This window comes from Terrapene carolina, unplaced genomic scaffold (assembly GCF_002925995.2).
Source record: "Terrapene carolina triunguis isolate 2854851 unplaced genomic scaffold, T_m_triunguis-2.0 Scaffold95, whole genome shotgun sequence".
Taxonomy (NCBI): Eukaryota; Metazoa; Chordata; order Testudines; family Emydidae; genus Terrapene; species Terrapene triunguis.
Genome location: NW_020664446.1, coordinates 31,086,897 through 31,114,217, shown reverse-complemented (window position 1 = coordinate 31,114,217; position 27,321 = coordinate 31,086,897). Strand labels below are relative to the sequence as shown.

General features: G+C 43.0%; 1 protein-coding gene across 1 annotated transcript in view; it reads right to left on the bottom strand.

Annotated features, from left to right (window-relative positions):
* Positions 1-6,029: 6,029 nt before the first annotated feature.
* MARCHF5 (membrane associated ring-CH-type finger 5) overlaps positions 6,030-27,321 on the bottom strand; it is a 67,613-nt gene continuing 46,321 nt past the window's right edge. The window contains exons 3-6 of the mRNA XM_024199003.3: positions 16,348-16,478; positions 11,782-11,965; positions 11,144-11,310; positions 6,030-8,187 (exon numbers count right to left, since the gene is read on the bottom strand). Coding sequence (XP_024054771.1) covers positions 8,071-8,187; positions 11,144-11,310; positions 11,782-11,965; positions 16,348-16,478 — 599 coding nt within the window. The 3' untranslated portion in view covers positions 6,030-8,070. The remainder of the gene's footprint in view (positions 8,188-11,143; positions 11,311-11,781; positions 11,966-16,347; positions 16,479-27,321) is intronic.

Sequence of the window (27,321 nt, the reverse complement as noted above, 5' to 3'; positions counted from 1 at the left end):
GACTTGATCATCACGTTACCTTCTTGCCTTAAAATTTAAGTCTGTAAAGTACTTTATCCTTCAGCATGAAAGGAGCTGTATTTAAAATGTTGTTACTTACAGGACATCAAATTAATTTAGAAAATATTGTTTCAAGTGTTTCACCATCTATCAAAAGCCAGCGTTTTCAGCTCAGACAATTTGGGAAAGAAGAGCCAAATAACAGTTTTAATTTAACTTTCTGCAAGTCAAGTGCAAGTGCACTTGAATTCCTTGTGAACATACCACAGCTGATAAATACACACTTAGGATTTCCTTTTGTCTAATTTATTTAAGAAGAATCTTGTATTTTTCTTTTATACATTGAAGTTTAAGTCGGCTCTCTATAAGCTAAGATCAAGTGTAAGTAGTCTCTTGGCCTATCCAAGGCCATGATCAAGTGTCTTGATGTTTTTGGTCTTTTGGCCTTGAGATGAAAACGTTGTCTGTGTCTCTGGGACCTTGAAGTAAAAATATTATCTAAGTTATATCTGTGGCTAGGGACCCTACAATTAAGATTCTTTTCTTGGCTCAATCCCAACCCTGCCAAAATAGAAAGCAAAACCATGTCCTCCATTCTTTAAAAGAAAATGTTTAAGCAGAAAGGAAAGTTCTGATAATTCTAAGGACAATGCAAATTTGAATTAAAGTTATCTCAGCACTTGCCTTTCCCCTCTCAGCACTCCTACCTTCAAATAAGCCATGTCATACTGAATATGACTTAGCTGTAGTACTGTCAGCTCTTGCTGTCCAGGGAGTTCACGGTCCAGCTTTGAGCCTTAAACTCATCTTCCCTTCATGATGGTGCATTGTCCTATCACTGAAAGTCAGAGAATTTTTCAGGATCATTTCCTCATATTCAGCAAAAGGCTATTATCCCATAACTTCCTTTCCAGGAAGCAACTGCAGCAGAAACTCTCTTCTCATCCAGAGAGATGTATAAGGAAGTGTCTGCTGCACAGTAATGTGTATGCATGTACCAAGCCAGATCCTGTCTCCAGAATTCCAATTACAGTAGAAGTGTATGTACATGGGAGAGGTTACACTCCCCTCCTGCACCACCACCTTTTTGTTCTAATTAGACAAAGGTAGTCATGAAGCATCATCTGCATTTGTGCTTGCCCAGACTCTGAGAAGAGTAGCTTCTCTTTGCTTGAGGATGTGTGCTGCTTTACGAGAAGTCAACTCGCAAGGAAAAAAAACAATCAGATCAAAAGCAAGTTGGGACTTTTAACCACGTTTCATTAAATCAGCAAGTTCCTAAATAGGCATTTGTGAATTCAGCATAAAGTAAAATGTTCAGAAGTGGTTAAGTCCCATTTTCAAACGAGACAGGCACTCAGGAGTCTAACTCATTAAATGGCATTAACTCAAGATCCCGGGTTACTACACACTCTTGAAAATTTTACCCACAATCTGTGTTGTGAATCATGATAGCAAATGCTACCTGTTTGTGGATGTGAGGTAACCAAATGCCATTTTATAAGTCAGATATTAGTGTAATGTTAGTCTTACTATTGAAAACAGCCCAAACTGGTGGTGGAACAGCTCCTGGTTGACAAACAATGACTTGCTTTATTTTGGTCTGAACATAAGAATGGCAATACTGGGTCAGACCAAAGGTCCATCCAGCCCAGTATCCTATCTACCAACAGTGGCCAATGCCAGATGCCCCAAAGGGAGTGAACCTAACAGGTAATGATCAAGTGATCTCTCTCCTGCCACACACATCAGAGACACACCATAGATGACTGAAGCAACAACTGAAGTGGAAGGAACCCTTCACCCTTAATTTGTTCAGAAGAAGGACTAAGGTATGTAAATTGAAATGAAAGGAAACGTGATAACCTTGGCATGTTAAAATGGGGCCAAGTATGAATATGAAATTCATCCAAAAACCTGAATGCTGCGAGGTGGACATAGGTCACTACCAATACATAAACCAGCCTCAAGGTATAGATCTTAACCCAGCATCACTAATGGAAAGGGAGTCTATGGAGGCTTCTCTCTATATAGTATTGCTGAGGACAGTTGGCACCCTGATTAATATTTCATTTCATTTTTGTTGAAAGATATTGATGCTGCTTTTCAGTTGCAAGTGACTAAAGCTGGCATGGTTGGCCAGGGGAGTTTTTTTTCCAGTGGGATGGAAATGGAGTACTAGCTCACACACCAGTCCACTTCCCCGTTTCCAGAATGGGGAGCATGAGTGGGGCCTCACTACATGTTAGCAAATCTTGGCTACTGTAATACTGTCTGTTGGGGGGACACTGACAAATAGAGACACATGGGCTGCTAACTTACAGTAAGGTCCTAGAGCAATGCACAGATGGCCCCAAGTCTAAAGCTGCCTTTGCACCCCCCTGTACCCCCTTGCTCCTTTGTGCACGCCTCTTAGGTGGAGTCAAGGATCAGTAACCGTGCTGAGGAGATAGAATGGCATCTAAAAAAGAGAAAACAAACTGTCTGGTTTTTGTATGGATTCTACAGTCTATAACTGTCACTGAGGCACTGGGAAATTGTAAGATCAGTAATGGGGCTTGATTTAAAATAAAATAAAATTGTAAGCATAATGCTTTGTGTGGAGGCCCACTACTTGGAGGGACATATTGTTTTTCCCTGGCTTAGTCTGCCAGCTTTAAATGACATGCCTACAGGAAATGTATGACAGGTGCTGCTGTGCTGGGGCATTCTCAAGCAATTTCTTTGTGCTTCTAAAATTGAATTTTTCTACTGTTCTTCTTTTAGTTGGTACAGCATGAACAGAAATAATTCCTTTCAGCTAAGGGTACTGAATGGGGGCAGAAGCAATGAAATGTTCAGAGCACACAAACACCTTTAACTGACCAATGGACATTGATAAGCTATAAGATTCTCAAACCCTCTCATGGGCTGGACCATATTTCTAATAGAAATTGTCCAACTGACTCATCTCCCATTTCCTTGTAGAAGTAATTTTGGGGGAAATGTGTAATTTTAGCTGTCTTTATCAGTTGGAAATGAGGTGGTAAAGCCAGCACCATGTGATGCCAGCTAGGACTCTTTGGGTACGTCTATACTTACCTCCGGTTCGGCGGTAAGCAATCGATCTTCTGGGATCGATTTATCGCGTCTTGTCTAGACGCGATAAATCGAGCCCGGAAGTGCTCGCTGTCGACGCCGGTACTCCTGCTCCGCGAGAGGAGTACGCGGAGTCAATGGGGGAGCCTGCCTGCCGCGTCTGGACCCGCGGTAAGTTCGAACTAAGGTACTTCGACTACAGCTACGTTATTAACGTAGCTGAAGTTGCGTATCTTAGTTCGAAGTGGGGGGTTAGTGTGGACCGGCCTTTGATACTGGTTTTGTTTGTTTTGGCCTTTTCGGTTAAAAAACAAAACCCTCCGCAATGGGTACTCTTTAATATCAAAAGGCCTGCTTAGATTGTTTTTATCCAGGCGGAGGGGAAGTCAAGGCTGGGCTCACCTGTGCTGCCACATCTGACCACACAAGGGGTGCACTACACCAGCTTTTACAAAAATACTAAAATGAACATCTGAGGAAATATTATGTAAGCTATAGCACATCAATAAATGGGAAAGCAAAAGCAATTCATGTTAGTGGTGTCCTATGTATAGTTTTTCAATATTGTCTCTATTAGTCATTGTTTATATTTATAGCTGTTTAAACCAATATTCAAGATGTCTTGTAATAAGAGAAAACTAACTTTTATTGAAGATAGCAGCATTACAAAATAATGGGTTTCAGTTCTATTGAAAATTCAGTAAAAAAAACTGAGCTATGTGCTTCTACAAATCAGGCAGAGACTAACTGCTTATTTTCCACAAGTAGTTACGCACCTTCAACTTTCTCCTGTGTTATTTTCTGGCATCATGCTCCTTGGGGAGCGAAAAAAAATCCACCTCTAAGTGATTGAGAATTCCTAATCATCTAGAAGAGTGTAGAAATCGAATGCCTTCTGCACTTTGCCATGACCTTTAGAACCAAAAGATAATCATATAGGTATAAATGTATATGTTAACCTGCAAATGATAGTTGGACGCTTTAGCATTATAGCTAATTCAAAATACCTCTGATAGTAGGAACTGCAGCAACTCTTTGGCTTCAGTAAATCCTTTTTGCATAAGTTGCCCATATTAAAGTGTCCACTAAGCTAAAGAGACAAGGAGATATCATTCTAGAAATATATCCTAAAAAGACTACAATCCAGGATGGGAGCTCCCACAAAACAGGCTATAAGTTAAGTTACTACTCAACAGTGTAACTGAAAGCAGCCAAAAGGGCAGCTCTGGAACCTGCTTGGCTCTCTGAATTTCTCGCAATGACAAAAGGCAAGCAAAACCACCCTTAATGACCTGCTAGAAGAAAATAAGCACTCATTGTTTGTCATATCTGAAAGACATCCAATATAGGGACCAAAAAGGTATATTGACTGTGTCATTAGACGGATCATGACCCAGCTGATAATTATATGCCCCTTCCTTGTTATCTACATCAATTTAATAGCTATGCAAGCAGGGAACCAATGCTCAAGGTGCATTTTCAGCTCTGAGGATAAAATACCCTAATAGGAATATTTTCTAATTAAACCAAACCACAAGAATCTTCAGCTTCAGGAAGCTTTTCCAAGAGTTAAGGTCATTATAGCACCTTTTGAAACATTTTATAGAGAGGGGAAAGGGATCCTCAAACTGTCTGCTGTTGTCCTTACCTACCAAGGCCTCAATTCAGAAAAGCATCCCTATACAGCACTTAAGCACATATGGATGTTTAAGTTAAGCATAAAGTTCTTTCCTGAATTTAGGTACGTCTACACTGAAGTTGGGAGGTGTGGTGCCCAGTTTGGGTAGACAGACTCATGCTAGTTCAGCCTGAGCTAACACACTAAAAATAGCAGTGTGAACATTGCACATCTGGCTTTGGCTCGGGCTAGCCACCAGAGTCGAAGCCTACCTGGCCCTCTGGGTCCAAGCTTAGGTGGCTAACCCAAGCTGCTGCCAGTGCCACAACATCCACACTGCTATTTTTAGCCCACTAGCTCGAGCTGAGCAAGAGTGAGTCTAACTGCACCAGCATCACACCTCCAAACTGCAGTGCAGACATAACCATCGTTTCCCTGCTGGGTACGTGGCTGGAAAGGTCTGTGATAATCAGAACTCAAAAGGTGAAAGATGGGCAGGGGCAACAATGATGTAGGATTGACCTTCAGCTGCCTTTTAAGATATGACTCCAAGCTACAAGGATATACTGAGACAGACAGACTCCCTAACACAAACTCAGAAAAGCAAGTTAGCACAGCGAGAGTGTTGGCACAAACCTCTTCAAACCAAAAATAGGAATGAAGAGGACAGAAAGGCCCCACTCTCAATAACGATGAGGCTTAAGATATAGAAGACAGACACACATTCTGCTTGCAAATCACTGAACTGGTCTCCAGAAAAAAGCAGTGCCTAAATGTTTATGTAATTGAGGGCAAAGACAAACCAAGGTACCGAATATGTGATGGAATAGCGTAGGCCAGTGCTCCTTGCTCTGAAAGTAGTGGGATGCACATGGATCACTAGCTAGTATTGGTTTCAGGTCTTCACACACTATCCTCCTCCCTTATTGAGCTGTGTATTTTCCAGGTATATTTTGTACTGCACTACCAATCCAGAGCCATCCAGTCCTGCCCAATCCCAAATCAGTGTTAGACTAATTCCTTCAAATTATAGTAATGGCTTTGATTTTATAAAAAATAGGCAGATTTCAGATGATGCACTCTTCATCATTTATTGATAACTGATTCATGAGAGAAAAAGAGTAATGCTTAAAGTTCAAATCACAAACTAAATGGAGCCTTAGGTCTCCACCCCCCAAAAAACAGTATTTCTTAAATTCCATAAGGTTAACCATGGGATGTCTATTTAAAAAAAAATGGTATACTACTTTCTGATTCAATAGTCATCAATTTTAAAACCTACTTCTGTCATAGGCTTTGGCACTATTTGTTCAATGGACAAAATACACCTAAAGAATGTAAAAATATTTATTCAACCTAATCCATGTGGTTATAATTAATACTAAAAACAAGATTTTACAATACAGCAACAAAAGTAATAACTCTCTCCCACTAAGTTTAAATCATTTTATACTCCTTTTATAATCATCTGATGTACAACAGGTTCAGTTTTCAAAGAAGACAGTTAGCTTTCCTACAGAACAAAATGTTAAAACAAATAATTTGCACTAGTAAATTCTGCGTGAGACTTTAAAAAAGAGTTACAAAGTGTTTGGAAATCTACACAGTGAAGACCACTGAAAAGCCTTCTCCTTGCACTGAGGAATTCTGCAAGAAATATGTATTACATTGTTTGAAAACTTATATTACAGAAAATCAGAGGTGGCTGCTGTGTACATAAATATATAAAAAAGTCAGACCAATCTTTGAGACCAACATAATCAGCAGACTTACGAGATTATAGTAATTTATCAATAATTTTAGCAAGATTCTCAAATTATCAGCTATGCATGTATAATTTTCAACAACTATAGTTTCTGAATACTAGTTGGCCATTGTATATACTTTTTATACATTTCTAAAATATTACACTCTCAATATTTAAGGTAACATATAAAAAAGTACCATATTTTTAAGTGTCACTAACATACATTATTGCAATCAGACATGAAGTCCACTCTATAGTTGCTTCATTTGTGATGAAAAGCAACATTTACTTACCAATACTTCACTATGGGGAATGCTTACCCTTCTCCATGCATTTGACATACTATCAGGAATAAAAAAAATAGGAAACAACTTTAAGAATGAGAACTTTAAAAAAACATCATTCAATTGTTATGCACTGGCAATTACTGTAAATCCAGGCTAAGTCTTGCATTAATATGAAATGGCCACATTGTTTGTCAAATAGGACTCAGAATTAACACTAACATTGGTATAGTAATTGCTAATTTCCATTGAAAAATGTGGATTTATGAACAAGTAAAATTACTGATTTAAGTGCTAGGGTCTCCCCTTTTGACATATCACTAAAATCTGCATTTTTACGATAGGCTTTTACTGTTTTCATTATTAAATTATCTTAATTTATTAGAGAATTAAGCTTTATCCTTTAGTCTGTACACTGACAGATGAGAATCAAGTTACCTGCTCATTGTCCAATGCTCTCTAGCCTCTACTACTATTTGAGTAGTTATTTGCATAATCACAAAGGAACTCTCAAAATACAATCTCTTATTACTAAACAGCAGTTCTAATTACAAAAATAAGTGATTGAAATTCACTTTCCCAAGTAATTTCTCTAGAGGTGGATGGAATAATAATAGTTACAAGACAGCAAAGGAGCCATGACATAGCAATACTAGACACTGTATTGTCTGCAATTAGATAGTAGCAAAATTAGCTGGAAGTCATATACTAGCTCATACTCTAGGTGGTCAAAGTTGGCTTATGTGGACCCTTTAGAAAAGGATCGGTCTTCTGCTTGTCTATCCAATATTTTGTATAAATTTTAGGCGTCCTGTTTTACATCTATTTCAGAGCTTCAACTGCGAACAAGGGAATCCTTATTACATAAAATCCAAGAAAAATTTCTCCTTGGCAATAAGCTACTCAAACAAAATTTCTTAAAAAAAAAAAAAATCCCTCCATGGTATCCTTAGTGTTGAATTGGATGGTCTGTGTATGCAAATATTGTGCAGATACTTTATTAAGCGTACAAAAAAGGGATTTGGATACAGTCTGTGCATTGATCAGTAACTGCACAATTTCATTTTTCCTTTTTTTTTTAATTCAGCATATGTGGTATGATTCAGATGCCTGCCTGCCTGTCAAAGGAAATACACAAAAATGAAAACAAATCACATTCTTAGGTTCAGTAATTTCTGAGCGGATTTACCCTGCCACAAGAAAGTGCTTTATTATATTTGAAAAAAAAAAAAAAATAAGAGCAGCAACTTATCACAAGTCTCCACTACTGTGCAATAACGATGGAATCTATACAACAAGAGAATCTGGTAGATGAGATTGTATGACAGCTGGAGATCACAGCCTTATGCTCCTTCTTGCTCTGGGTAATTTAAAATTTTGCGGTGAGCTTGACGTAAATATTGCTGTTGTTTGAAGTAAACTTTAAAAGCTCCTTTTATAGCAACAAAAGCAATTCCACCCTGAAATAAAGAGAGACATTTTTAAGACTTACAGAACAAGTTCAGTATCACATCTTCTCAGTTTTCCTCTTAGTTGTAAAAAAAAAAAAAAATTAAACAAGAAGTATTTCCTTTGAAGTTAGGGTAATTAGGGCAATTACAAATGAATATTTGAGGCAAGTTTTCTGTCACAACAGAGTACTACAGATGTTCATGTTACATAAAAGGATTACATGCTGGGTTTATAAATCATTTTGGAAGCTTTTATTCACTTATGAGTTTTGACAAAAAATGAAAACCCATCATATTAAATAACAAAAATGAGACGTTTTCCCAGAATATAAAATCTAGAACACACTAATTAATAGTCCCACTAAAAACTAATCGGAACTTGAAAAATCCACTTGCTAGGGGCAATTAGGGAACTTCCTCTGGCAAATACAGAAGGGATCAAAAACCATCAATTTCTGTAAAACTTAAGTTTTCATTAAAGATATGTCTTTAGTCCTCACGGTTGTAAAAACCCTTCAAACACATGAACAGATCCCAAGTGGTCTTCTCTAGGTCTTGTCCACACAGGGGGTTTAGTCCACACTAACTCAAGTTAGTCTGGTGTGAAAATGCCTGCATACATAAGATGCAATTCATTAGAGTGCACTAACTTTGCATTTAATGCAAGCCTTGGAGTCCTCTTTCAAACCATACTGAGTTCAATGTAAATTGAGTTAGGGCCATGCACTGCTTTGACAGTCCTCAAACTGCTAGCCCGCACTCCTTTGCAGGTGTCTCTTATGGAGATGTCTCTCCACTGCTATAGGGTCAAATCAACTAGATACCACCCCCCCACACACACACACAAACCTTTAACAACTGGCACGGGGCCAGGGCCAAGGCTAAGGGTGAGGGCGGGGAGCAGAGCTGCATCCAGCCTCAGGCCCAGCTGCTGCCTCCACTGCAGCTCGGCTGCGGCTCCTGCTCCACCCCCTGGCCATGGCTCCATCCCAGGTCCCACTCTGGGCCTCAGGCCCATCTCCATCTCCAGCCCCAGCCTTGGCCCCCTTACCCCGTCCACTCCTCTCCTCCCCTCCCCCAGCCGTAGCCTCGCTCCCGGCCCCTGCTCTGGGGGAGAGGGGTGGGACAAGAGTAAGGGGGGCATGACCCTCAAAAGTTTGGAGACCACTGCTGTAAAGATCTATTTCATTGTTGTTTTAATTAAAGTTTTATTTATGGTTATGTAACAAGTTGTTGTTTAATAATACAATCCATTAAAAATTCATTCATAGCGCGTCCACAATGCATGGTACATAACAGGCAAAATTTACGTTTTTTTTGTAAGTATAAAGGTGTACACCCAAGATACAATAAGGAGTTCCACAACATGCCACTTCTACCACCCATCAAAGAGACTGCAATTCTGCTCTCTCCTGCGCAGGATAACAGCTAGATGCACATTGTCAGGCCTGAGACTCAAAGTAAGAGCAGTAGGCATCCTGACGGTACTGCCTCGCTGTTTCCATATTCTAGAGTATACCTTGCTGGCTGTTCAAAAAGTTGAGCAAGTCTCTGCACCTCAGCCTCCCACGAGCCATTAAGGCTTTCTCCCTTACTCTCAGAAATACTGTGCAAAATACAACATGCAGCTATCTTCTTGGGCAAGGTTTTTCTTGCAACTTCCAACCTAGCCCATAAACAGCACCATTTTCCTTTCAACTGTATGCTCCACTGTCATTCTGTAACAGTTAAACCGTTCCTTCCTTCTATCCCAGAGGCCAGGGAATGCCTTCATTGACCAGGTCTCCCAGGATAATGTCCATAGGGGGGGCAAACATCCTTTATTCCTTAAGGTAAACATAGCTGAGTTCTGAAAGATCCTAGCATCGTGGACCTTTCCAGACCATCCTGCATTTATTACTGTAAACCTGACATGGTGGTCAACAAGCCCTTGGTGCAACACGGAGCAATACCCTTTCAGTTTATAAACGCTGAGGCCTGGTGCAGGGAGCAAACGATAGGCACATGGATTCCGTGAACTGCCTCAATATAGTTTGGGAACCCCACGTGTGAAAAGCCATCAATCTCCTGAGTATTACCAACCTTTATAATCTGGTGCAACAGTACCTTATGCATGGCATCAAATACCTGCATGACAATAGCCCCAACAGTCAATCTCCCTACACCAAAACTGGGTTGGCTATCGACAAGCAACCTTTAGAGATAGCCAGCTTACCCTGGAAATCACTGGTGGGTCCCCTCCCCATCATCTTCCACATCACCCTCTGGTTACTTTGTTTAGATCTTCGACTTGTAGGTTTTTTGGTTTGTCTGTTTAAGTCCTGTCTAGGATTCTGGGTCGAGATTAATTTACCATTTTAGATTAAATTACATTGGTGATTCCAGCCCACCGTATAGACCAGGGGTTCTCAAACTTCATCGCACCGTGATCCCCTTCTGTCAACAAAAATTACTATATGACCCCAGGAGGGAGGGACCCGAAGCCTGAGCCCCGCTGCCCCGGGTGGGAGGAGAGGGGGGGACAAAGCCTGAGCCCCACTGCCCAAGGCAGGAGGGCCCTAAGCCAAAGCCCCACTGTTCCATGTGGGGGAACCAAAGCTGAAGCCCAAGGGCTTCAACCCCAGGTGGGAGCCCTGTAACCTGAGCCCCGCCACCCAGGGCTGAAGCCCTTGGGCTTCGGCTTCAGCCCTGGGCGGTGGGGCTCAGGCTTCAGCTTCAGCCCCAGCAAGTCTAACATCAGCTCTGACAACCCCATAAAACGGGGTCGCGACCGACAGTTTGAGAAGTCCAGACAAGGCATCTTGAAAATACTCATCTTATGAAAAAGCACATCAGTCAAATACCATTCTAAATTCTACTTCCATGTATGTTCCTTTTACCTTCTGCTCACACAGAATATTTACTACAACTCCTTATACCATTATTATGGCCATTTCTGAAAAACAATCTTCTTAAATCATCTTACCAGAATTGTCCTTTGTAAATTAGAATTAACACTGCTGAACATCAGCTTGCCAACTATGGTGGCAATGGTTGGAAAGACAAGAGCTCCACACAGAATACGAGTAGCAGAGACGTGATCTGCTAGAGGGTTGGCCTCAGCTGGAATACGAGGAACAGGACATCCAATTCCTAGAGAAAAATCATATTGCCAGCTAACAAACTGAAGACTTAAAACTTTGTTTTCATTATGAATCTAGCCTTTCAAGTCTAATTAGTTTTCTACAATCTAACAATTTTATTATAAAGCATCCCTCTCTCCAGTAAGTATTCTATTTCTATTAAATGAAGAAATTATTTTTAGGCATCAACTTTTAGCTTCTCACACTAAAATTTCATGTATAGTTCTTTTATTTTAATATTTGCACTACAATAGAGCATAGAAGCCTCAACAGAGTTTGGGGCCCTATTGGGCTAGGCACTGTACAATCACAGAGTAAGAGACAGTCCCTGCCCTTAAGATCATATAATCAAAATAAACTAGACAGAGGGTCAGAGGGAAGGGAGCATTATTAACCCATTTAAAGGGAAACTGCCCTCTACACCCCACCTCACATGGGCAGAGCACAGACTTCATATTTCATTTAGATTTAATTGCATTACCTGGAAATATACTATTCAGAATTTGCAATTTGTTAGAATATTTGCGCCACAGTCTGAGCACATAGTCTTCCCAACGAATCATCTTGCCCAGTATCAGCATGACTGGGATGGTGGGAAGTCCAATCAAAAGAAATAAAGGATCAGCTCTTTCCATGACATCAAGACCTTCTTTATGACCTACAACCTGTGAAACGTTCAAAAAGTTTTAGTGTCAGATGGCTATTGTGCAGTGGACATACTTTAAGTGTCTAGTTTTGAAAGATTTTACTGCAGGGGTAGGCAACCTATGGCACGTGTGCCAAAGGCGGCACACGAGCTGATTTTCAGTGGCACTCACACTGCCTGGGGTCCTGGCCACCGGTCCGGGGGGCTCTGCATTTTAAATTTTATATGACGCTTCTTAAACATTTTAAAAACCTTATTTACTTTACATACAACAATAGTTTAGTTATATATTATAGCCTTCTAGAAAGAGACTTTCTAAAAATGTTAAAATGTATTACTGGCACCCGAAACCTTAAATTAGAGTGAATAAACGAAGACTCGGTACACCACTTCTGAAAGGTTGCCAACTCGTTTTACTGATTTGTATCAAACTGTCCAGGCATCTAAACTTTAAAATAATCCTATTAAATTTTACATGAAGCTTAAATCTCTTATGTGGTGCCCTTCACTACTTATCAAATTTGCTGTTGGTGACTTACCACTTCCAGTTCTTGCGTGACTCATCTTGCATTAGTGAGTCATTACATAATTAACTTTTTCTTACCCAGAAAGGGGCAGATGTGCTTCTCTATGTACTTATTCCTAGTTGTGTTTACATATAAATAATGTAAAGTCTCTGAGATACACCTCTACCTCGATATAACGCGACCCGATATAACACGAATTCGGATATAACGCGGTAAAGCAGTGCTGCGGGGGGGTGGGGCTGCGCACTCCGGTGGATCAAAGCAAGTTCAATATAATGCGGTTTCACCTATAACGCGGTAAGATTTTTTGGCTCCCGAGGACAGCGGTTATATCGAGGTAGAGGTATTTTAAAGCTACCTTATAGTACAATAGAATGTTTTCTAAAATCCCCAGGAGGCCACATAACTTTGGAAAGATTAATTTTAATTCTGGGATTAAAAATTGCTCATCAGCTATGATTCAAGAATACAAATCAATAGCTGAATTTTCTGATTAATGGTTAGAAGTAGAGCATGAGAGAGGGCACACTAGTAATGTGTATTCCTTCTCTGTGCATCATAAAAAAACAAATCTGTTTTCCCACTATGACAACACCAGTTGCACATGCAGCTTCTCATGTAAATGAGCCTTTTTTAAAAACTAAGGTTAACATCTGATACCATGCAACAAAAACAGCAATTATACTTTTAATTCTGTATGCTACATACTAATCTAAAATAAAAGATTTATCTTTAGTTGGACTTCATAATTTTATTACCGAATGATTTAAGATAATTTCTTACTGCAAAAAATCAGATTTTATTGTTGCACTGTCAAAACTACAATTAAGGTCACACTTGAGCCTCATGGTAAAGTGACTATTAGTCATATATTTTTAGCAAAATGTCACTCTTAAATAGGGACAGTTGACTTTTGTATTTAATGTCCTGCATTTTAACTGGTGGGTCAAGACCAGCCAAGCCAACTGTCAGACTAAGTGCTCTCGTCTTGTTTAAACAAGAAAGAGACTTGAAATGGTCTATACATTCAAAAAGCTCAAATCTCTACTCAGATTTAAATACTTGTTAAGATGTAGGCACACGTTCAAAACACACAGTTTTGTAGACAGTCTTTAGAGTAGACTTTTGATAGGTTGAGAACTCAGACATTAAATTTTGAAAATTGTACCTGTCCTCTAGGTCTTTTGGCAAAACTGACCAAGGCTGCTACCATCACTGATGCACTTCTAGAAAGAATTAACTTTTGCATGACCTTCAAATGACAGTCCAGGCAGAGCACAAAAGTGAGAAATGTAACAAGCACTGGTTGTCTTAGACATTGGCTGTCTTAATATGTTTGTATCAAAACAAACGAGCAGCACAGGCTTTATTTGGTACAGCACAGAGAATAGACTGTTTAAGATCACTTGAAAAAAACAAACAGAAACAGAGCTTCAGTAGAATGGGTGTGATGGCAGGTAAGAAAATATTGTGAAGATAACTAGCCACAGCACAGCTCTCAACAGCATTTCTGGAAGTTTTTTTTTCAGTTAAGTAGGCAAGTCTACTTTACTTTTCAAAAATTGTTGAAGGGTGCATTAGTCAACACAGCCTGTAATACTGATTGTATTAGCTGAAGTTACTGTGGCCCAAAAAATGCTAAATGAGTAAATTAATTCTTAGAGCAGCGAAGACAATGCATGCAGAATTTGTCTTCAGCTTCCTCACCAACCTCCTCCCAACTGAGAGTTAACTAGGAGACTCTTATCCTGCTCCTCAACTTCCTCTTCCACCCCAAGGATTCAAGCCTCTTATTCTCTCTCTTCTGGCCCACTATGTCCCTTCCCCCTGGGGCTGCAATAGTTTCAAAGTGCCTACCTCCTTTATTTCTTACTGGCCCAGCAAGCCAGTGAAGTAGCACTATCTGCTCCATATCAATTCCTACCCAGTTGTAGTTTAATATCTGCAACTAACTTAGGCCTGGTCTACACTATGAACTTGCGTTGGTACAGCTATGACTCACAGGCATGCAAAAAATCCACACCTCTAAGGCTAGGTCTACACTACAGCGGGGTTCCGACCTAAGATACGCAACTTCAGCTACGTGAATACCGTAGCTGAAGTTGCGTATTTTAGGTCGGCTTACCTGGCGGTGAGGACGGGGGAAAGCCGACCGCTGCCGCCGACTCCGCTGCCGCCTCTTGTCGAAGTGGATTTCCGGAGTCGACGGCAGAGCGATCAGGGATCGATTTTACTGCGTCCTCACGAGACGCGGTAAGTCGATCCCCGATAAACCGATTGCTACCCGCCGGATCGGCGGGTAGTGAAGACGTAGCCTGAGGCACCTAGCTATACAGACTTAACTCCTGGTGTAGACAACACTAGGTCCACAGAAGAATTCTGTCGACCTAGCTACCGCCTCTTGGGGAGGTGGAGTACCTACGCCGACAGGAGAAGCCCTCCCGTTGGCATAGGTAGTGTCTACACTGAAGCGCTGCAGCGTTTTAAGTGTAGACTTACCCTTAGTGCTTCTCTCCTTTGGCCCTCAGACAGAGGGAGAGGGATCTGACACTTTTAACAGGAGAGAGGTTACACTATCCATAACCAAGTGGGGCCTAGGAAGAGGAAAAGGGAGTGAGTGTGAATTCACTCTTCATACAATTCTAGCCTGCCTCACCTTATAGCGAACAAAAACCTCACTGGTTCCCCAGCATAGTGCCCCCAACCTGCCATTCTCCCAATCAAGGACCACAATAAATCTTAAGAAATTAGCCAGCTCAGATTAAACACCTGGGATTTAGCTAATTTCCTAAGGATTAGACTCATATTAAGTGGCGCATATTTAGGGTTATCACTATGCCGGTTTTGATAGATCCATAATTTTTAATTTCCTTAAAGCCAGGTGCCTATTTAAAAAAATAAAAAAATTGAGGGATAACCTGCCAATCCTGTCAAGTTTTCACCAAGCAGTTCTAGAGGAGCTGGAAAATGTTAAACAAACTTTCTTAATGTTGCCCCACCTCCATCCAGATATAGCACTGAGAATCCACTTTCATAAACTCCAAGTTTAGTCACTAATAAAAAGTCCATTACTGTATCTGGCAGAGAAGACTCAGTATACAGCAATAGAGAGACCTAAAGGCAGGGGCTGATACCTGTATCACTAAATAATAGCTTTATTATTAATAAAGTTACAGTTCTAAGTAATGTAATCCAAGTTGCAATGGCTCCATAAAGGCCATGGCAGCAGCCGAAAATATGCGAGCCAGGTGAAGGGTCAGCAACATAAAAGTAATTTTGTCATTTCTCTGCCATCTGAGGCAACCCCCTTCATCGGGGGATTCCAAAGTAGCCATTTCTGCTGGGTTTATGCAGCCCCTTTACACTGGCAGAGCTATCATCAAAGGGATCACACGTAACCCCAAATTGGGGCCTGAATCTTCCATTTACTGTATGCAAATAGTACCTTCCATCCTGAAAGGGCCTTTCAAGCATACACAGGAATGACAACAAAATTGTTCATCTTCCTGAGGTGGAGCACAGTAACTGTTTTGAAAGTGCACAGCAACTTTACCAAAAAACAGGTCAGGCCAGGAAGAAAATAGCTGGAATCCCTGTTGTACACATCAGTATCAGGCCACTGTTTTAGAATCTTCTACCCACAGTGCTTTTACAGTCCTTTCATATGTCAAGAAATCATTGCCTCTGAACTAAAGAATAGATAACACTAGTTACTCTGTGTCACGCTCAGCTGGATGTATGTTTCTAAAGCTGTGGCTGTTTCAGCTCTAAGCTATCACCAGTTTTAAAATACAAAAGGAAAAAATTCAGCTAAGAGAATCTTAAGAAAATTATTTCAGAAGTAGTAACATGTAAGAAAAAAGTGAATTTGAACCTGCATCACTGTCACAGCTCCATAGGTGACAGCTGTCCAGTAGATCGAGCCCACCATTATTCCTGCTGCAGCAAATGGACATGATTTTGAGATCAGCCGATCTGCAAGGTCCAAGACATAAACAACTGGACCTACAATAGAAAGGAGAAGGATGTTTCAAAAAGGATATTGTAATAAACCAACAATTGTACATTATTTAGTAAACTGATTAATTTAGCAGACTTTAGAGTCACAATCAGAGTTTAAGGCCAGGGTGGGACCACCAGAATATCTAGTCTGACCACTTCTATATCACAGGCCACTAAATGCCACCCCCACAGCAAGTCAAACAACCAGAACTAGATCAAAGTATTACAGCCCTAAGGAGACACTTGTGTGCCACAGATAGAGAACAGGAGGGACTGAGGTGCACCAATCCCTGAGGCCCCATAATTGGCAAGGAACTGATTTAGTGAGATATACCCAGATGATCCTAGCAAGTGACCCCTGCCCCATGCCACAGAAGGTCCCTGTCAATCTGACCTGGGGGGAAATTTCTTCCCAACCCTGAATAAGGTCATCAGTTAGACCCTGAGCATGTGAAAAAGTCAGACTCAAAACACATCAGGTATTCTTTAAAAAACAGGAAATTTCAGTCAAGGGGGCAATAGCTCTAATAGTATTAACAGAAACTCTCGTTACAATAATGTGTACACAGACACACACAACTTTACCTGATAAAACATGTTGCATCGGATTATCAAATGAAGTATATGATTCCAATAAAGAGTTACCTTGATAATGCTTTAATATAGTTGGCAGACATCTTCTGTATGTGCACGAGCAACAATTTTTAAATGACCTAACCCTCCAATTGTACAGGTACATCTGCCATTTCTGGGGACTTGGGATTTTTTTTTATATATACTTAACATTTCAGAGGAAGAAAACTACCGTAGATATAATTTAAATAGCGTTTCAAACTCTGATTTCAGACTGCTTCTATTTCAATTTGAGAGGACTGTTCTACTAAAACCTTATCCTATTCTCAAGGAGAAATTAGAAGGACATTGTCAATTTGAAATCTCCTTACTAATGGAAAATGTTGTACTTATTATCTTTAGAAAGGACCCCAAGATTGGAGAAACACCTTTTTCCCCCCCACTTTATTTTGTGCCTCTGATAACACAGTGCGAATAAGCAGTTTCACCATTTTGTTGATGGTCAACTCTATTTCCAGATCGATGCACTGCATCACAATATTGTTCCCCAGCACTGTTCAAGGTGTGGGGGTGCTCATGTGCACTTTCTTCCCCCTGCAAGAGTTTGTATACCAGAAAGAGCCACAACAAAGCTGAAACTTAAACCTAAGAGTATGTCCACATTAGAATAAAAGGCCTGCGGGCTGGCATGGGTCAGCGGACTTGGGCTCATGGGGCTCGGGCTACAGGGCTACAAAACTGCAGTGTAGACATTCAGTCTCAGGCTGAAGTCACGAGGGGGGAGGGTGCCAGAGCCCGGACACCAGCCCAAGCCTGAACACCTACACTGCAATTTTATAGGCTTGCAATCCGAGCCTGAGTCAGCTGACCTGGGGCAGTCATGGCTGTGCCATAGGTCTTATCACTGCGTAGACATACCCAAAGAGGCCATAGACAGGTGTGTGCACAGACAGAAAGGAGAAGTGTTTCTGAGAATATCTGGTGTTGCTTTCAGACTCACCATGTTTGGAATTAACTAGAACTAGATTTACATTTTATATATTTTTAAAAGCATGTAAAAGGACTTTCCCAAATAAATCATTCTGTTTCTAACACACTAAACAAAGATTACTTATGCTGTAATTACTCTTCAAATACTACTGAATGTAGTCAATTTGCCTTTGGTTTAATATTTTTAACAGTAATAACTGCATGACGTTTGAAGACAATAATTCTGTTCTTAAAAATTCTATTGAAATACACTGGGAGCACTAATATATCAATGTATATTGTAAAGTCTTCTAGAAATTTCTACATGAAGAATGCCAATAATTAAGTCTTTGAAATCTGGTTTTACTATGCAGCAGGTCATACCAAGATGAAATTTTCCTAATTGCTCAATAGATAAGTGAAAGTTCCATAAAAATTATCCTTTCAATTTTATAGTATCTTTGAGACTCTCTTTAAAATAAAATCTGCACAACAAGCAGATTAATGACATACCAATACAAAGCACAGTAATACATAAAGACTGAAACAATGGCTCAGACAAATGTTAATTGGCCATAACACCTCCCACTCTTACAGTATGCTATAGTGGGACTCTTAGAGCCCTCCCTGTCCTTTTGTTCTTCTTATGACTAAAGTGATGTTGGTCTAAACTGGAGAGCTCCAAATAAAAGGAAAGTGGGGGTGGGAAGTAGCACCATATAAAAAACTGTTACCTACCGTTCATAACTGTTTTTTGAGATGTGTTGCTCATTCCATTCTAGATGTGTGCGTGCACACGTGCACAGTCGTCCGAGATTTTTGCCTTAGCAGCAGTAGGGTCGGCTGTGGCGCCCCCTTGAGTGCCACGCACATGCACTGGTATATAGGCACCACTTACCCTACCCCCTCTCAGTTCCTTCTTCCCAACAACTCTGACAGAGGGGTAGGAGGCCAAGTAATGGAATGGACATGAGCAACAGATCTTGAAGAACAACGGTTACAAAAGGTAGGTAAGCATTTTTTCTTCTTCGAGTGCTTGCTCATGTCAATTCCATTCTAGGTGACTCACAAGCATTATCAATGGAGGTGGGCTCGGAGTTCACAGTTTAGCAGGTTGCAGTACTGCTCTACCAAAGCCAGCATTGTCCCGGGCCTGCTGGGTAAGTGCATAATAGGACGTGAACGTGTGGACGGACGACCAGATGGCCACCCTACAGATGTTCTGAATAGGCACTTGGGCTAGGAAAGCTGCCGAAGAGGCTTGTGCCCTGGCTGAGTGGGTGATGACAATTGCTGGAGGTGACACCTGTGCCTGATCGTAGCAGCAGCGAATGCAGGCGGTGATCCAAGAAGAAATTCTTTGAGTGGACACTGGATGACCTTTTACCCTGTTGGCCACCGCGACAAACAATTGTGTCAACTTGCAGAATGGCTTGGTCCTTTCAATGTAGAAGGCTAGCGCCCTTCTGACTTCTAGGGAATGCAACCTACGCTCCTCCAACTTATGTGGCTTTGGAAAAAAAAGACAGGTAAGTAAATGTCCTGGCCCATATGAAACTGTGAGACCATCTTGGGCAGGAAAGCCGGGTGAGGCTGCAGCTGGATCTTGTCTTTGTAAAAGACCGTACAGGGCGATTCCGAGATAAGTGCCTTAATCTCAGAGACCCGGCAGGCAGATATTATTGCAACCAAGAATGCGACCTTCCAAGAAAGGTGAAGGAGAGAGCAGGAAGCCAGAGTCTCGAAGGGGAGCCCAGTGAGCCATGACAGCACAAGATTCAGATCCCATGGAGGGACGGGTTTCCTGATGGGAGGGTAGATGTGCTCGAGGCCCTTGAGGAACCTGGCAGTCATGTCCTGGGTGAAAACTAACCTACCTTCGAGCAGCTGATGGAAGGCCAGGATAGCAGCCTTGGTAGATGAAAGGGACAGGCCTTGGAGCTTGAGATGCAGAAGGTAGTCCAGGATTAACTGCAGAGAGGCCCACTCAGGCGGAATGCCTTTATCCGAGGTCCAAGAAGCAAACTGTTTCCCTTTGGCCAGGTAGGTTGTTCTTGTGGAGGGCTTTCTGCTGCCCAACTGGGCCTGCTGGACACTGGCCGAGCACTCCTGCTCCTCTGCATTTAACCATGCAGCAGCCAAGCCATCAGGTGCAGCAACGCCAGGTTTGGATGCAGAAGACTGGTTTTGGGACAGCAGGTGTGGCCTGAGCAGTAGCTGTAATGGAGCAGCCACCAAAAGGTTCAGAAACGTGCCGAACCAGTGCTGGTGCGGCCAAGCTGGCGCTATGAGGACCACCGTCGCCCTGTCCTGCTTGATCTTCATGATGACCCTGTGAATTAATAGCACTGGGGGAAAGGCGTACAACAGAGCCCCTGACCACGGGAGTAGGAAAGCGTCTGACAGGAAGCCTCTGTCAATCCCCCAAATCGAGCAGCAAATGTGGCATTTCCTGTTCTGCCTGGATGCGAACAGGTCCACCTGGGGAGTTCCCCACCTCTGGGGGATGATGCTGACCACTTTTGGATGGAGGGACCACTCGTGACGAGACAAGAAGGTCCTGCTGAGGTGATCTGCCAAATCGTTCCTGGCCCTGGAGAGATGTGCGGCTACGAGATGGATGCCGTGTTTTACACAGAAGACCCAGAGCTGGAGAGCTTCTTGGCAAAGGGCAGACTATCTGGCTCCACCTTGCTTTTTGATACAGAACATAGCCACTGTATTGTCTATCAGGACCTGGACCGCCCTGCTTTTTATGTGAGGTAGGAAGTCTTGGCAGGCCAGGCGAACCGCTCTGAGCTCCCTGACATTGACATGTAGGGAGCAATCGTGACTCGACCATCACCCTTGCATGCTAAGATCGCCCAGGTGGGCTCCCCACGCCAGGTCTGAGGCATCAGGGATGAGAGTCACCAATGGAGACGGAGCTACAAAGGGAACCCCCTCCAACACCGATGAAGGATTCTGCCACCAGGTGAATGACTCTAAGTTAGTCTCTAAGGTGCCACAAGTACTCCTCGTTCTTTTAGTATGTGGTCTGGGACCCAAACCACCCAGTACATGCTGTGTCTGTTGGGGACGTAGACTGATGCCAGCCACACCTGCAGGGGCCTGAGACGGCGCCACACATGTCAGACCACCTGAGCGCAGGCCGCCATGGGGCTCAACAATCACAAGCAAGCATGAGCGGTGGTGAGAGGATGGGATTACATGCACTTAACTTAAAGGCCCCCTTTTTCTTTCAGGATCAGGAAGTAGAGGAAGGGACCTCCACCACCACCCCCAGGCGCAGGAGATTCTTAACCTCTTGGACAAGGAGTTGCTTGTGAAAAGGATCCCTGAAGAGGGATGGGGAAGTGGGGTGGGAGGGAGGGTCAGCCACAAACTGCAGGGTGTAACCTGAGGATATTACTTCAAGCACCCAACGATCTGAGGTCAGCCGAGACCAGGCCGACTGGAAGGGGCAGAGGCAGTTGAGGAAAGAGTGGGAGGGTGCATCTTCGAGCCCACCCCCAAAATGACTGCTTCTGGCCTTTTTGGCTTCTGGAAGGCCCAAATAGCACAACCCAGGCCAGGGTGGAGGAAGATATAACGTTAAAGAGGTTGTTAAAAATTGAGGAGGTTGCGGAGGAGTCTAAGTTCAAGTTGGTAGCCACCATTTTAAGGAGGGCCTGGTGCTCCTTGAAGTTGTTGGGGGACTGCCCATTTGGGAGGGACTTGCCACTGCTTTGTCCAGAGACGACGATGATGAGTGCACCGCTGGGGGAGGGGCGAGTTCCCCTTCCTTCTCCGGGGATGGCTCCTTAGGTGCTGGAGTCCGATGTGCTGCTTCCATGTCGGATTCGGTACCGTGTTCAGACTCCGGTATCGGTGGTAGTTTGTCTGAGGCAACCAGGGAGGACTGGTGGGAATATGGAATCAGCAGTACGGCCATTGAACAGGCCACTGTCCCTGCTGGCATGCTGTCGCTGCAGGCACCGCACCAGCTTCGCAAATCAGCAGCGAATCACCCCTCCTCCGGTGAGGGGCTGAACTCCCGGTCCAAGTCCAACCATTGTTCTTCCAGCGACCAGAGTGGAGCCGTCAAGGTCTGAGTCTGCCAACTGACCCTGGTCAGCGACCAGCGAGGCGAGGATCAGTGTCTGCCTGACAAACAGAGCCGGTGGAATGGAGACCGGTGCCGCGACTGGGAGCGACTCGCCCCAGTGGGGACCATCTGCGAGACCATCTGGGCAAGGGTGACTTGCGCTGTGGAGATCTTTGACGGGAAGCTTATCGGTACCGGTAGTACAAGGACGGGTGCCTCGACTCCGGTGTCCCATGTCTCATTGGGGGACAGCGTGGTGTTGGGGATCTGGGCCTTCTAACCGGAGACCAAGAATGCGATGCTGGGGTCCTAGGCTGCACAGATGGGGATCTACGCCTGCGTTCTAAGGACTGAGGCTGCTCCACTGCCCTATGGGGCGGTCCCATGCCTGGCTTGCCCTTAGGCACTGGGGCCTTAGCCGAGTCCGGCACCTGGCGCAGTGTCTGCGGTGCTGGTTGGCCTGCTTGTTCTTTAGCCGCCGTGGCTGCTTCAAGCCACGAGGGCCCTAGGAGAAGTCGGGGTCGCTTGCCACTCCCGGGAGTCAGAGGTGGATCCCTGGCTGGGCTGGGGGTTCCGACCTCACAGGTACTCCTGTAAAGCCCCGGGGCGGGCACATGGCCTGACACAAGTCCTTTGCCCAAAACCCCTTTCCCTTCCAGTGTCATGGAGGCTTTTCTTCTTTTCTCGCTTCTTCGGCACCAACAAGGGGGAACAGTGCCGTGCAGAGCCTGGTGTGCTCCGCACCGATGCCGAGGCGCTCGGCGTGGGATCCGAGCGGGAGGGCTTGGATGCAGGACGAAGTGCAGCCTCTATAAGGAGAACCCTCAAAGTGGATATCCCGCTCCTTTTGGGTTCTAGGGCAAAAGTTCTTACAGATTCTGCACTTGGCCTTTCTATGGGACTCCCCCAAGCACTTCAGACAACTGTCCTGGGGGGTCATTAATAGCCATCGGCTTGTTGCATGATGAGCGTGGTTTGAAGCTGGGAGAGTGAGGCATGCCCCGTTCTGGGGCGAAGTCCCAGCCAGGCCTCCAACTACCAAACTACCTAACACTTAACTTAAAGGCTAATTAAGTACCTAAACTATATACGAAGACAACAAACAATGGGCTGTTGAAGAACCACTAATGCTCTTGCGATTACCGTCATGGGCGGTAAGAAGGAACTGAGAGGATGTAGGGTTGGCGGCACCTCGATACCAGCACATGGGCACGGCCCTCAAGTGGGCACCACAGCTGACCCTACAGATACTGCTAATTTACATGAGCAAGCTCTCGAAGAAATTCTGGATCCTTAACATATAAATTTTAGATCTAATGTGCTGCATGGGACACTAGGCCTTGACCATGGATTCCCGTACTGTGACACTTTAGAATTGAAAGGATGTCCTTATTCAACATGGTGCACAGATACTCTAATATATCTTAATTAAAAAAAAAAAAAAAAAAAAAAAAAACCACACACTAGAGAGAGCAGCAGATAGTTAAACAGAAAATAAAGTTAATTTTACAGTTACAATCGAACAACCAAGAAACAGGACTACCTGCATACAACCACAACATTTACTAACAAAATGGTAAGGATATCACAGATTTTCTTTTAAATAAGACTCTGCTCCCCTTAGACTCATCCATGGCATAAGGAGAACCTGCTGCTTCTGGTCTTCAGTTTAATTCTAACAGTTACTTGTAAGGACTTTAAAAAAAAAAAAAACAATTAATATTTTTTTCAGTCAATGTAAAAAAGCTAACAGACACCAGCTTTGCTAAGTCCTGATGAATCTGTCACAGTACAGTAAGATTTCACTAGGAATTGTGTCTTTGGAACAAACATTAGTCCATGAACTCAGACACTCAAAACTGAAAGTATGTAACTACAGTAACTCCTCGCTTAATGTTGTAGTTAGGTTCCTGAAAAATGCTACTTTAAGCGAAATTATGTTAAACAAATCCAATTTCTCCGTAAGAATAAATGTAAATGGAGGAGGGGGATTAGGTTCCAGGGAATTTTTTTTCCACCAGACAAAAGACATTATATACATATACAGTGTAAGTTTTAAACAATTTTAAACAATTTAATACTGTACACTGATTGTGAAGCTTGGTTGAGGTGGTGGAGTAAGACGGTGGGATATTTCCCAGGGAATGCCTTGCTCCTAAATGATGAACTAGCATTCGGCTGAGCCCTCAAGGGTTAACATGTTGTTGTTAATATAGCCTCACACTCTACAAGGCAGCATGCACCGAGACAGGAGGGAAGAAACACAATAGACGCACAGCAGTGGCTGCAAACACTTCCCTGAGGAAATTGAACGTGATGATGAACTCACTCCATCCTGCTGGAGCGCACCACTCCCTCCTCCAGACAGCACATGCACAGGCACTGACTTTCCAAAGTGCTGGGGGGGGGGGGGGGAGAGTGCATGTCTGTGTGTGACAGAGACATGCGTTGCCCCTTTAAGTACACTGACACCACTTTAAGTATGCTGCCCTTTTAAGTAGATCAGCAAGTTCAGACTCAGCGGCAGCTTCCAGCAAGCTCCCTCCATCCTGAGCTGTCGTGTGTCTTCCCCCTCCCCCGTCCCCGTGAAGATGGGGTACAGGAGCAGGGGGACACCCTGACATCTGTACCCCTCTCCCCCGCCTCTGCACAGCAAACAGGAGGCTCCCAGGAGCAGCTCCAAGGAAGAGGGCAGGAGCAGCACATGGCAGTAGGGGGAGAGACACCTGAACCGTGGCAACTGAGAGCCCAGCCGCACACCTACTTACAGGGAACTTAGGGGAGCTGATGGGGGGCTGCTGGCTCACTCTGGTTCCAAGCCCCCATGAGGACAAGGTGCTCTTCCAGAGAATCCTGCAAGCAGTGGACAAAGCAGGCAGCCTAATGATGTTATAAGGGAGCATTGCACAACTTTAAACAAGCTTTTTCTCTAATCGATCAGCGATGTAACAATGAAAAAACATTAACCAGGATGATGTTAAGTGAGGAGTTGCTATACCTTTCTGGATTCTGCTACAGTAAGGAAAAAAAAAAATAGCCTTCAAACGACTCTTACTTTCAGCAACCAAACTGACAAAATTAGAACCATTTGTGTTGTGATTACCAGTCACTTATTTTTAGCAGAACACAATGCTGAGGCGGACATGTTAAGAAAAGCCAATTCCTTCAAACCACCAAAGAAAATAAAGCAATTTCTAAATTTAAGTGGACTGTTGCTTTGCATATTTCGACAATATATTTATTCTTGTAGACCATGCCTGACTTTATTTTGGTTAATAGAACTAAGTATATTTTTTTCAGACTGCATTATGGCAGACAATGGCAGCACCCAGAGACCCCCCAATACACGAGACTTATCTGTGTCAGATGTTATACAATACAAAGATAGACACTCATTCTAATCTGAAGACCTTGCATTTTAAATGCTATACAATTGACATTCGATTACATAACAGGAGTCATTCTAGATACATGGGTGACTAGACAGGCAAGTATAAGGCATGCAAGAGCAGAGCAATGTGGAGTATATTTTGTGTCTCCCCTGCAGCTCAAGCTTTACTACACTATTTAAAAATTTTAAATTTGTTACCATTCTTTAGATCTTCAAATGTATGCGTCCATCCTTTGCCTAGGCAAAAACTCTAGGCCTTGCCTTAGTGCAAGGAACGATATCTTCCTTTGTGTCTTGTACAATGGTAAACTCTCTGTCAGCACTTAAGTCTATCTAGGCTCTTATATTAATCAAACTGACTTTAAAAAAAACAAACAAAAAAACACACCAACTATCCTAACTTGTGGATTATTGTGACAGCATAACAACTAAACTACTAGTTGATTCTGAAACTGAGCTGATTTTTTCCTTTGCTGAATAACCAGAAAAAAATAGGTAAATTATGCTGTGAGAAGATAATATATCAAGAATGTAAAGCATCAATGAGTTTGAACAAGTTGTTCAGTTTCAGTAACAGTAATCTTAATGTCCCACAGCGACCATGAAATTGTTTTAAAAGGAGGACTATTAAGGTAGGAAGGAGGAGAGGTAAGTTGCGACCAGTGCAAATTTGAACAAGATGTCAATGACTAATATCCAAACAGTAGAAGAATGCCATATAGCACAGGAAACAGACAAGACAAAGTTTACAGCCCGAGGGGAAGGGCTGGTTGGGGGCTAAAATGGCTGTAAGCCACAGTTGCACCCTTCCAAAGCATAACTGTTCCAGGAGCTGGAGGGTCCCCAATACAACATAGCCATGGGAACCTGTCTTAGGCCTGGTCTACACTAGGCGTTTATGTCGACTTTAGCGCCGTTACATCGACTTAACCCTGCACCCGTCCACACCACGAGGCCATTTAGTTCGACATAGAGCTCTCTTTAAATCGATTTCTGTAATCCTCCCCAACGAGGGGAGTAGCGCTAAATTCGACATGGCCATGTCGAATTAGGCTAGGTGTGGATGGAAATCGACGCTAATAGCTCCGGGAGCTATCCCACAGTGCAACACTCTGACGCTCTGGACAGCAGTCCGAGCTCGGATGCTCTGACCAGCCACACCCCGGGAAAACTTGAATTCCTTTTCCTGTCTGGGCAGTTTGAATCGCAGTTTCTGTTTGGACACCGTGGCGAGCTCAGCAGCAGTGGCAACGATGCAGAGCTCTCCAGCAGAGATGGCCGTGCAATCCCAGACTAGAAAGAGGGCCCCAGCATGGACTGATCGGGAAGTCTTGGATCTCATGCCAAACCTGGAGTTTTGTTTAGATTTGTTTAAAGCTAAAAGAACAGATGTACCTCGACTTGAAAAATGGCGATGAGATTACTGTATAATAGGCAAATACAATAGCTTAGAGTCTAAAATAAAAAGGCCTCTTCTTTCTCCTCAAACAGTAAAATAATTGCCTAGGTGACAGAGGAAAAAGTAAAAGGTAATAGGCCATAGTTAGAGATGAGGAATGCATTCAGTAGCATATTGCAGAATCACTATGACTAGTATGCAGTGCACTGACTGTAACTACACAATATCAAACTTGATATGGAATTGCACTTACAATGGCAAGATCCTGGCTGTGCTTTTAGTTCTTTCCCACTAATATCATATGCAAAAATATTTTATAGGTACTCTTAGGGAGATATCTAGGCAGAGTCTAGAAAAAAATTGTATTCCTTCAACAGAAATGGATTGTCATTAAATTGTGTGTACAGAACTTTGGAATGAACTCTGC